General features: G+C 41.6%; 1 protein-coding gene across 1 annotated transcript; it reads right to left on the bottom strand.

The window, feature by feature from the left end:
- Positions 1-11,456: 11,456 nt before the first annotated feature.
- LOC126495209 (olfactory receptor 8S1-like) lies at positions 11,457-12,383 on the bottom strand. The gene has a single exon (XM_050132834.1). The coding sequence runs from the start codon at positions 12,381-12,383 to the stop codon at positions 11,457-11,459; it is 927 nt and encodes a 308-aa protein (XP_049988791.1).
- Positions 12,384-12,613: the final 230 nt, after the last annotated feature.

Genomic DNA, 12,613 nt, shown 5'->3' with positions numbered 1-12,613 from the left:
AAGCTCTGGGCAATTTTGTTGTCTTTTTTTTGTTGTTTTGTCCCCGGCAATTTTATCTACTTCCCTAGTAAATAAAGGTCACGGAGTGTATACCTGGTGAACCTAAAGAAGCTAAAGAAGAAGGTGAACCCAAGAAAAAACATATAGTTATCCACTTTCAAGTTTATTGATTTATTACTTTATACCAGCATTTATATATAAACACACCCAAGTAGGTGGGTAATTTAAAGACTACTGGCTGTAGGATTTCCTACAGCATAGGTGCATTCTGACTGGATAAACACTATAATGCTGGCATGCATGCATTCTGATTTGAGTAAGTTCTTTTTAAGAAGCTCTGGGCAATTTTGTTGTCTTTTTTTTGTTTTGTTTCCTCATTTGCCTCTTTTGGTTCTAAGGATGATAATGGTCAATCTGTGTGACTTTAATACTTTTTTTTTTTTGTAGTTTTTCCCCATTGGTTCCCCTTTGCCAAGCTGACTGTGGTGGTCAAATAAATATTTAGGGTGCTGTTTATCTGGGGGAAAGTTCATATTCACAGAGGAAGTAACATGTGGGGAGAGGTCTTCTTCGATCATTAGATTATAACTCAATGAAGGGTTCCTCAGAGGTCATCCTGTTTGTAGCCCAGTTCTGCTACACAGAGGAGTAGCTGAGGGACACTTTCTGAAAGGGAGGATCCAGTGGTATGCATTATCTTCGTCTTGGAGCTTTAGCAGAAAGCCCAACGGCAGTCACTAGATGAGTTTTTCCCTCTCCACATTGTCATACCCACTTATCTCACTGTGGGGAGACCAGCACTGGTGCCATTGGCTTGCTTTGCTCCTTGAATGAACAGCAATAGTTGTGTTTGGCATATGTGCAAGAAAGCAAATTCTCCTCTAGATAGCATGATTTTGTGTAGGTCCCAGTGTCCTTCAGAAAACACTTTCCCTTGACACTCCAGTCCTGGCCCACTTCATATTCTCCCTTTAATGTGACCTGCAGCCTTAGAAATGAAAAGCAGCTTGTCAGAGACATGGTATTCGATGCCCACCTTTTCTCAAGAGTCATTTAGTCGTTCATAACCATCTGGCCTAAGGTAAAGAACCAGAGAAAATCCACCACATCACCTATTGGAATTGTCCGCATGGAGCTGGTCATTATCTTTTTATCTCTGGCTGACTTTCTAGGTTGTGATAACAGAACCTGTCAGTATGTGGAACAAAGTATTATTTGTGTGAAACCACACTGTCATGGAGAAGTGATGAACTATGGGTGTCATTTTTAAAAATCTAGTTGTAAGCAAGTATTTCTACAAGCACTCCAATCTCTCAGATGAGATAACATCTAAAAACATAGTTGCAGAGAGACAGGTGAGGTGGTCACTGAGACACAGGGAACTCAAAACAGCTTTTTGATAACTTATCTTCTGTATTTCTTGACTGGGTTTTAAACGTTTCCTCATCTCAACTTGTTTACACAAAAATTGACTGTGGTACAACATCATTTGCATGGTTTTAATAATTTACCCAGGTATTTCATGTGCAAGGTTCAGCATACACTATCAGCTGCTTGTTATTAGATGTCTATTCTATTTATTGCCTGAATTCTGATCAATCACTATCACCAAAACAGGAAACTATTACTTGTCACTGGCATACAAAACATTTTCATCACTATAATGTCTTTACACATGCAAATAATATACTTTATTTATACTTATGCCCCATCTCTTTTTTAAATTTATTTTTTTAAAAAAACTATTTTTTCTCGTTTTACATACTAAATCCATTTCTCACCCCCTCTCCTGCTCCCTCACTGTCCCCCCCCACAATATCTCCCATCCACTCCTTAGAGAGGGTAAAGCTTCCATGGGGAGTCAACAAAGTCTAACACATTGCTTTGAGGAAGGACCAATCCCCCCACCCCGCTAGATCTAGACTGAGCAAGGTGTCCCTCCAGAGAGAACGGGTTCCAAACAGCTAGAACATACATCCTGGTAGGGATAAATCCTGGTATCCCTGCCAGTGGCTCCACAGTCTGCCCCATCCATACAACTGCCACCCACATTCAGAGGGCCTAGTTTGGTCCTATGCTGGTTCCCTCACTATCCGCCCGGAGTTGGAAGGCTGTCATTTGCTCAGGTAAGCTGTTTCAGTGGCTATCCCCGCTATGGTTATTGACCTTTTCACTTGTATTTCCACTCCTCCCTTTCTTCAACTGGACTTTGGGAGCTCAGCCCAATGCTCCATTGTAGTTCTCTGCATCTGCTTCCATCAATTGCTGGATGTAGGTTCTATGGTTACATTTAAGATAACCATCAATCTGACTACAGGTCAAGGCCAGTTTGGGCACCCTCTTTGCTATTGCTTAGGGTCTTAGCTGGTCATCCTTGTGGATTCCTGGGAATTTCTCCAGTGCCAGGTTTCTTCCTAGCCCCATAATGGCTCCTTCAATCAAGATACCTCTTTTCTTATTCTCTATCTCTGTCCTCCCATCTCAACCACCTCATTGCCTCTAGTTCTCCTCCCCTCTCTTCTTATCTCCTCTTCCTCCCCTTCTACCTTCTCTTCTCCCCCTACTCCCATGCTCCCAGTTTTCTCAGGAGATCTTGTCTATTTCCTCTTCCCTGGGGAATCTATGTATGTTTCTCTTAGGATGCTACTTGTCACTTAGCTTTTCTGGGGTCATGGGCTATAGGCTCCTTATCTTTTGCTTTACAGCTAGTATTCACCTATTGGTGGGTACGTACCATGTTCATCTTTCTGGGTCTGGGTTATCTCACTCAGGATGGTTTCTTCTAGTTCTATCCATTTGCATGCAAATTTCGATATGCCATTGTTTTTTTTCCCACTGAGTAGTACTCTATTGTGTAAATGTGTCATGTTTTCTTTATTCATTCTTCAGTTGAGGAGCATTTAGGTTGTTTCCAGGTTCTGGATATTACAAATAATGCTGCTATGAACATAGTTTAACAAATGTCCTTGTAGTATGATTGAGCATTCTTTGGGTATATGCTCAAGAGTGGTATTGCTGGGTTTTGTGGTAGGTTGATTCCCAGTTTTCTGAGAAACCGCCGTACTGATTTTTTAGAGTGGTTATACAAGTTTGCATTTCCACCAGCAGTGGAATAGTGTTCCCTTACTCCACATCCTCTTCAGCATAAGCTATCATTGATGTTTTTGATCTTAGCCATTCTGACAGGTGTAATATTGTGTCTGAGAGTCATTTTAATTTGCATTTCCCTGATGGCTAAAAATGTTGAACATTTCTTTAAGTGTCTTTCAACCATTTGAAATTCTGACCACACTGAACCTAATAGAAGAAAAAGTGGGAAGTAGCCTTCAATGCATGGGCATAGGAGATCACTTCCTGAACATAACACCAGTAGCACAGACACTGAGAACAACAATAAATAAATGGGACCTCCTGAAACTGAGAAGCTTTTGTAAAGCAAAGGACATAGTCAATAAGACAAAAAGGCAGCTTACTGGATGGGAAAAGATCTTCACCAACCCATATCAGACAGAGGACTGATGTCCAAAATATATAAAGACCTCAAGAAATTAGACATCAAAACATCAAATAATCCAATTAAAATGGGGTACAGATCTAAACAGAGAATTCTCAACAGAAGAATTTCAAATGACCCCATCTCTTATTAGTTCCCTTCTTTCCCATTAATTGTTACCCCACAAAGTTATTTGGAAGCAGTTAGCTCTTATTAGTAAACAGAAATAAAGACTAAACCAAAGAGGAGGAAATGGAGGCAGTGTGGGAATAATTCCACTTTGAGAGCCAAGTTGTAGATGATCTCAAAGACAAAATACAGACTAAGGGAAAGGAAAGAGAAAAGTGTCCCAAGAGCTAGCATGAGATAGATACCACATCATGGCAGACCTAATGCCTGTCTTTTCCATGTGCTCTGTCTGTGAAGTGAGTATGCCAACAAGACTTATTCCATAGGGAAAGAGTAACACAACTATTGTTCTCTAGTAAGGTGCCTCCTTTGTCTATCTAATTGTCAGTAGGTGGAAGAAGAAACATGAACTCTGGCCCTGAGGTCATAAGGTCAGGAGAGCTGCCCCTGCCTGCCACCAGTTGCAATATTCAGGAGAGCAGGCCCTACACCTTGCAAGGACAGCACAAAAGAGTATATCCCATTGATGAAAGTGTGGGTGAGCCAGCCCAGAAGTTGTGAGCATGGGATAGCTCTCCCCATTACTCACCTGCCAAGTGGTATCATGAGCAGATGGGAGCTGGCCCTGAGATGGGAAGGGCGGGAGATCTGCCACTGTTACCCCGCAGTTGCAACACCTGAAAGAGCAGGCCCTGCACCTCTTGAGGGCAGCACAATAGAACCAACTCCATTGCGGCAGTGTGGATGAGCCAGTCCTGAAGCTGTGAGAGATAGGTAATGGGAGAGCTGTCCCGTTTACCCACATATCATGTGGAGGCGTGAGTCAGGGAGAGATGCCCTCCCTCCCTGAGGCTGATGGGAGAGCTGGTCCTGCCCCTCATTAGCTATATCACTCGAGAGAGTGGCCCCTATACCACAGCTGGGCAACACAGTACAGCTGGCCCTGGGGAGCAGGTATGGGAGAGCCAACCTTGATATGGAAGCAGGGCCCTGTCCCTTACTCATGTTTGTAAGAGGTTAACCCACCAGAACAATACAGGAGAACTCATCCTGGTGGTGAGGACAAGGGAGAGCCAACCTGACAACTACCCAGGCCCAGAACCAGGGTTATGTGTTGGCCAATCCCAACATCCACCCCATCTGTGATTTGCTGGAGCACATGAAGGACCCTGTCCTGCAGACCCAAGGCTACGGGATTTCCACAACTCAGGGCAACAGCAGGATAAGCAAGAGGAGTTCCAGTGAGGGCCCAGCATCGACAGTGTAGCAGAAACCAGAGGCCTCAAACCAGACCAATGACTCTGCAGTGAACACTTTCAGGTAAAGATATATGGACAAGAGGGTTTACTGTGTGACTGACTGCCACACTACAGCTTCCATGACGAGATTGATATTTTCCTTCTCTCTCATTTTTTTCTCTCTTTTTTTTTTTTTTTTTAATTTTTTTTTTTTTCTTTTTTTTATTGATTTTTATTGAGCTCTACATTTTTCTCTGCTCCCATTCCTGTCTCTCCCCTCACTCCTTCAACACTCCCCAAGGTCCCCATGCTCCCAATTTACTCAGGATATCTTGTCTTTTTCTACTTCCCATGTAGATTAGATCTATATAAGTCTCTCTTAGTGTCTGCATTGTTGTCTAAGTTCTCTGGGATTGTGATTTGTAGACTGGTTTTCTTTGTTTTATGTTTAAAAACCACCTATGAGTGAGTACATGTGGTAATTGTCTTTCTGTGTCTGGGTTACCTCGCTCAAAATAATATTTTCTAGCTCCATCCATTTTCTTGCAAAATTCAAGCTGTCGTTATTTTTTTCTGCTGTGAAGAACTCCATTTTATAAATGTACCACATTTTCCTTATCCATTCTTCAGTCAAAAGGCACTTAGGTTGTTTCCACGTTCTGGCTATGACAAACAATGCTGCTATGAACATAATTGAGCACATGTCCTTGTGGCACGATTGAGCATCCTTTGGATATATACCCAAAAGTGGACCCAAAAGTGGTATTACTGGGTCTTGAGGAACATTGTTTCCTAATTTTCTGAGAAATTGCCACACTGACATCCAAAGGGGCTGTACCAGCTTGCATTTCCACCAGCAATACAGAAGTGTTCTCTTTTCCCCATAACCTCTCCAGCATAAGTTTTCTTCAGTGTTTTTGATCTTGGCCATTCTTACAGGTGGAAGATGAAATCTCAGAGTTGTTTTGATTTGCATTTCTCTGATGACTAAGGATTTTGAACATTTCCTTAAGTGTCTTTCAGCCATTTTAGATTGCTCTGTTGAGAGTTCTCTGTTTAGGTCTCTACTCCATTTTTTTTATTGGATTATGTGTTCTTATGGTGACCAATTTCTTGAGTTCTTTGTATATTTTGGAGATCAGACCTCTGTCTGATGTGGGGTTGGTGAAGATCTTTTCCCATTCTGTAGACTGTTGTTTTGTCTTGTTGACCATGTCCTTTGCTTTACAGAAGCTTTTCAGTTTAAGGAGGTCCCATTTATTAATTGTTTCTCTCAGTGTCTGTGCTACTGGGGTTATATTTAGGAAGTGGTCTCCTGTACCAATGCATTCAAGTGTACTTCCCACTTTTTCTTCTGTAAGGTTCAGTGTGGCTGGCTTTATGTTGAGGTCTTTGATCCATTTGGACTTGAGTTTTGTGCATGGTGATAGATATGGGTCTATTTTCATTCTTCTACATGTTGATAACCAATTATGCCAGCACCACTTGTCAAATATGCTTTCTTTTTTTCCATTTGATATTTTTTGTTTCTTTGTCAAATATCAGGTGTTAGAAGATATATGGATTGATATCAGGGTCTTCTATTCAGTTCCATTGGTCATCCTGTCTGTTCTTATGCTCATACCAGGCTGTTTTCAGTACTGTAGCTCTGTAGTAGAGTTTGAAGTCAGGGATTGTGATGCCTCCAGAAGTTCCTTTATTGTACAGGATTGTTTTTGGTATCCTGGGTTTTTTGTTTTTCCATATGAAGTTGAGTACCATTTTTTCGAAGTCTTTGAAGAATTTTGCTGGGATTTTGATGAACATTGCATTGAATCTATAGATTGCTCTTGGTAAGATTGGGTCTTTTTTCTCTTAAATTTTATTTTATTTTATTTTGTGGGGAAGGTTTCAAGGGCAGAGTGCAGATACAAAGGGAAGGACAGGGAAATGAATGGGATGGAGATGCATAATTTGAAAGACAAGGAATAAAAAAAAGAAAAATGTTTGAACTAAAAATAATAAAGAAAAAACCTTAATTCACATTTGCTATGGTTTTAGTGTGTATCCTTGCTCTGAGCTGCATGACTTTAGACTTGACTAGTGTGACTGACAAGGTCAGAAAGGTTGGGACTAGGTGGGCTATGCACACTGATGGAGATGCACCAGCAGCCTGGAAACTTAATGGGTTTATTTTATGTCTCTGAAACAAGGTGTTTTTATGGCATACAGATGAACAAGGAGGTGGGTTTATAGTATATGGCTGAACATGGAGGCGGGTTTCTGGTACATACCTGAATACGGAGGTGGGTTTATGGTACATGGCTGAACACAAAGGTAGGTTTATGATATATGACTGAACAAGAAGGCAAGTTCAGCTGAACTTGGTAGGAGGTCTCTATAGCATGTGGTCTCAGGCTGTAGTCATACAGGAGGAGGAAGCTGTGACTGATAATTTCTGTACACTCTATCAACAATTGTACTCAGACCAGGAAAAGACTTGGTCAACCCCTTGCACATGACAGAGAGAAGGCCTTGTCGATCCCAAGGGTGTGAGGACTCTTGACACAGCCCATGTCCGTGTCAAACAACACACACTCATCCCTTCATCCACTTCCCACATACCCTCAAAGTTTGCACATTGGAACCTTAGTCTTTCAGTCTGGCAGTGGTGAGAGGAAAGGTCTAGGGGATAGCGTTTGAGTCATGGAATGAAGCAGTCTTGACTGACTAATGCCTTCCTCGTTGACCTGGGCTAGTTCTCCTGGTGGTGGGAGTTCTAGCTCTCATGTCTCTGGATCAGTCACCACTAGAGTGAGTTGTTACAGACAGAGGCTGTTCTCCTATTTTGTCTTTTACACATACATGCTTGCACTCCCTGTTTTCACTACGAATTCCAAGGGGTGAACTGCCAGCATCATGCTTGGACAGAGAGCCTAAATATACTTCTTTTCTTCGTAAGTTCCCAAGTCTCAGATATTTCTGTTGCAGCAACAGAAATCAGATGAAGATGACGTGACAGGAGACTTCCAAGTTAAGAGTTCAAAGACGTCTTTGAGATTCCTTTATCTTGTGGTGCTCAAAATCAACAACAAAAACTGATTCTTAGAATAGAAACACATGAACAATGACTCTGAGTGTTTCTAATGCAATCACACCATTGTCTTTTTTCATGATTTTCTTTTTCTAAATATTTTTCCGAGGGTGCTATATAAACAGACTTCTCAGGTATAATAATTCAGAAGGGTAACTACAGCGGGTGACCAATGAGTTACCAGCTGAGCTTGCATGTCCAGGAGATAGGTAAATTGACATCTTAAATTTCTTGAATGTTTGCTACTTTGGCTTCAATAGCTTAGTAATTTTCTGATATGTATTGAACAAGATTCCTTTTTAGCTCTGTTTTCTTTTTAAGATTTATTTTTATGTTATATAAATGAATGGTTTGCTTGAATGCATGTCTGTGTATTACATGTGTGCCTGGTCCCTGAGCAGGGAAGAAGAGGGCACCTGTAACTAACGTCACAGACGTGGTTATGGAAGCTGGGAAGAGAACCTGATTGGTCAGTGCTTTTAACTACCAAGCCACCTCTCCAGCCCCAATTACTCTGTATTTTTTTAAATATTTATTTTATTTTTCTTATGTGTGTATATGTGTCTTTGTACTTGTAGGAGGATACCCTACAAGGCGGAAGGAGGTGTCAGGCTAGAGTTACAGGAAGTTGTGACCATCCTAATGTGGGTTCTGAGAACCAAACTCTGGTCCTCTACACCAGCAGAAAACACCTTTAGTTAGCTCTTGAGCATCTCTCCTGCTTCTAAGTTCCCTTTCTACTTTGGAAAATCGGAACTTATAAGTTACTTGCTTGTCTCTTTGAACTGTGTATAAATACTGTCTTGACCTCTGGACAACTTTACAATCCAGGGATGTCTTCCTCAAGGACCTAGAAAACATCTCTAAACTAAAAACACAGCGGAGGAAAGTGTTCCCAGCTCTAGGTCTCTGACAGCAGAGGCGCTGAATAGCAAACACAGACGGTCTAATCAGGGAAGAACACTTGAAAACTCGGAAATGACCCAATATATATAGCTCATGGGCCAACATCTCTGAACCTTTCTACTAACTCATCCCAGTTTAAAAATTCTCCTGCCTTTGGTCCACTGGAGTTGAGCCTCTCTAGTCTGCCACAGTGATCTTTAAAGTCTTCCTGGTCTGTTTAACTCTGACACATTTCCTAAGGTGATACAGCTAGTGGCTGAATTGAGTTTACTGTGTGTACAGAGGGATGTGGTGGACTGATATGTATTGAACAAGATTCCTTTTTAGCTCTGTTTTCTTTTTAAGATTTATTTTTATGTTATATAAATGAATGGTTTGCTTGAATGCATGTCTGTGCATTACATGTGTGCCTGGTCCCTGAGCAGGGAAGAAGAGGGCACCTGAAACTAACGTCACAGACGTGGTTATGGAAGCTGGGAAGAGAACCTGATTGGTCAGTGCTTTTAACTACCAAGCCACCTCTGTATACCAAGTTATACAGAGGGATAACTTGAATAGCATGTCTTTGATCATAGAATATTGTCATCACTATGGCTCTTTACATGTAACTTTCTCTTCCATATAGGCATCTTGTCTCTAATGTGCTTTGTTTTTATCCTTTTGTTTATAGGGATTCTTGATTGTTGTGAATGACTGCATTTTAACGATAACAAACATAAAAGTTCTGTAAAAATAAGAGTCAGTTATACAGACAAGATGATATGTTTGTTTGCCCAGACCCAAAAGATTTTGTAAACAAACAATAAGAACAAAAGTGGAATTTTGAAAATGGATGTTCCTGTGTAGAGAAATGGAAGCTGCTCTACTTTAAGACAAAATTCACATAAAAGAGCAAATGTTGTATTAAATAATTGTTGTGATGCTAGTTATAAGAAAAGACCCTGTTTTCACATTCTAGAATGAAAACTTTTCCCTCAGAATATGTTTTTTTTTGTCTGGTTTTGGTATCAGAACCTCACTGAGTTACCTGAGAGTATTTCTGCTCTTCTGTGTTTTGGAAGGTCTTATTTAAAAATTATATTATTTCTTCTTATAAATTTTGTTTAAAATTCACTGTAAGGTCAGGTAGATTTAGGGTTTCTTTTATGAGAGGTTTTAAAGTATAAACTGAACTTTTTTAGAGTCTACTTGAATGTGAAAATTAAAAAAGAATATATTTTCAATGCCAAATACTGGCAAGGATTTGGAGAGCAACTAGGATCTTCATATGCTGCTTGTGGGAACATTCATTGCACAGACAGTATTGAGAGTACCAAAGCAGTTTCTTGTAAAGTCAGACATTACAATCACTCTGACCCCAGATCTCCTCCCCTAGGTATTTACCCAGGTGGGTGACCACATGCACCTTCGCAGATACGTCTACTCATGTACGTACATTATAGGATAATTGAGTGGATCGGCATCCCCACACTGAAGGAAAGGAAGCAGACACAAACATCTGCTTTACACTGTTACTGCATCTATGTGAAATTCATGCAGAGACAAAATTATAGTCATTGAAGGTTGATCTGTGATTGCCAAGGGCCAGAAGCCGAAAAGAAATATATTGTCAAAGGCCCATGGGAACTTTGTGTTAGGAGAGAAATATTTTATTCAAGATTGTAGTGGTGACTTCTATTCCTATACCTGCAGTTCTCAAAATACCTTTATGAAATTCAGCACAGTATAGAGCGATTCTTTCCCAATACCATTTTTAAAAATAAGAAATGATCCAACTGTATGTTAAAGTCAGTGAATTGGTAAGTTATGCCATTGAAACAGATTATTTAGAAGATAAAATCAAGGCAGTCATGATACACCTCGTATCCGTGGAGGAGGAAAATAAGATAGGGAAAGCTGCAAAGTCACACAGAAAAGATCACAGGTACAGGAAGCTGGGGAGTCTGAGCCACTTTTGAATCAATGGACCACACTCAGGGGACAGCAGTAGAGCTAAAAAAGAATCATCAGCCCACTGGGTGCCAAGGTCACCCCTGGTGAAAGGGACTTGACACTGATACACATATAATGGTACAGTGGAATTCTGCCCAAAGGAAAACGGGTCCTATTACTAAAAGAAAATAGAAAGTATGGGGGGTGGGACAAACTAAGAAATGTCCTCTCCCAGATAAAATAATAAACAAATACGTAAATGCTGAAGGGGAAGCCCCAGCCAATCACCTTGTTTGTAGGGCGTGTACACCTTAGGCCAATATTTACCTATAAATCTGGCGGGTGTGCTCCCCGCCTCCTCTCTTTGTTTGCTGCTCTTTGCTGGAACCCTGGCTTTGTAAGCTCCCCTCTTCTTCCCCTTATTAAAGCTAAATATTTTATATTGAAGCTAGGTTTGATTAATTCTATTTGCTGCTTGTTTACGCCACTTCAGAAGAGTTAAATATTTAATGGTTTGTCTCTGAACAGAATTGACCTTAAGGCCACCAAGGGAAGTGGCATTTCTCGAGGAAAATCCCAGTATTTTCACATAGCATTAACCCCAATGGCATCACTATTAAATCTCTCCACTTCATGACCTCCGTTCTTCAAGTGTTTTCCTCACTCTGTGTTTTTGGTCGACTTACTAAAAATGCCGCCAGCATTTTCCAAGCATTTTTCTGATAGCTGTCGTCACCTCCTTGTTCTTCAGGCTGTAGATGAGGGGGTTCAGCATGGGGGTGATGACACTGTACTGCAAAGAGAAGATGATTTCCATGGGGGAGCCCGAGGTCGGCATGGTGTAACGCAGGCCGGCTGACCCAAAGTAGAAGATCACTATAGTGAGGTGGGAGGAGCAGGTGGAGAAAGCCTTGCTTCTGCCTGCGGTGGAGCGCATGTTCAGGATAGTGGAGAAAATGCAGCCATAGGACGCTAAAACCAGAAGAAGAGTTGCAGAGGCATGTACAACAAAAGACCAGAGCAAGACACTGGCATTCATGGAGACATCCGAGCAGGAGAGAGGGAAGAGGGAAGGAATCTCACAGTTGTAGCTGTGTATAGTTCCATAGTCGCAGAAGTCCAAATTCCCAGCTAGGAGGGTGTTAACGAGTGAGTTCAGTATGGCCAATCCCCAGGATCCCCACACGAGCCCCTCACAGAACCAGCTGCTCATGATCTGGCCGTAGAGTAGAGGGCGGCAAATGGCTGCGTATCGGTCATAGGCCATTACTGCAAGGAGTAAGGCCTCGGTGCCTCCAATGGCAAACACAAAGAAGGCCTGGGCCAGACAGCCCTTCACGGGGATTGTTTTTGTCTTAGACATTAGGTTTTCCAGCATCTTGGGCACGGAGACTGAAGAATACGAAAGATCGACGAATGAGAGGTGACCCAGAAAGAAGTACATAGGTGAACGGAGGTGAGCATCAGCCATTATCGCTAGCACAATCACGGAGTTCCCTGCCAGGGTCAGGACATAGATCACAAGGAAAATCACACAGAGTGCAGCTTGGACCTGAGCATCAGCGGACAGGCCAAGAAGGACGAACTCAGAGACCACACTGACGTTTCCCATGGCTGCGTAGTGCATCTTCCTCGGAATCTGAAAAGCAAAAGTAATAAAACAAAAGAACCTCCTCTTATATATGCCTTCTCTTCTTCAAGAAAATAATTTCTTCCATACCTCAGAATCCAAATTTCCTTGACTGTTGATCCAGATATGACAACAATTTCTATATTTTAAATGCCACACGTTTGTGATCAGGCCAGCCAGCTGCCCACATTGGCCCTTCTCCCCTTCTGACA

This window comes from Alexandromys fortis, unplaced genomic scaffold (genome assembly GCF_014885135.2).
Source record: "Alexandromys fortis isolate MF-2015 unplaced genomic scaffold, M_Fortis_MF-2015_v1.1 scaffold_449, whole genome shotgun sequence".
Classification (NCBI taxonomy): domain Eukaryota; kingdom Metazoa; phylum Chordata; class Mammalia; order Rodentia; family Cricetidae; genus Alexandromys; species Alexandromys fortis.
This window is presented reverse-complemented; position numbering and strand designations above follow the sequence as displayed.

Coding starts and splice junctions, on each gene's coding strand:
- LOC126495209 (XM_050132834.1), bottom strand. CDS start 12,383: ATGGGAAACGTCAGTGTGGTCTCTGAGTTCGTCCTTCTTGGCCTGTCC.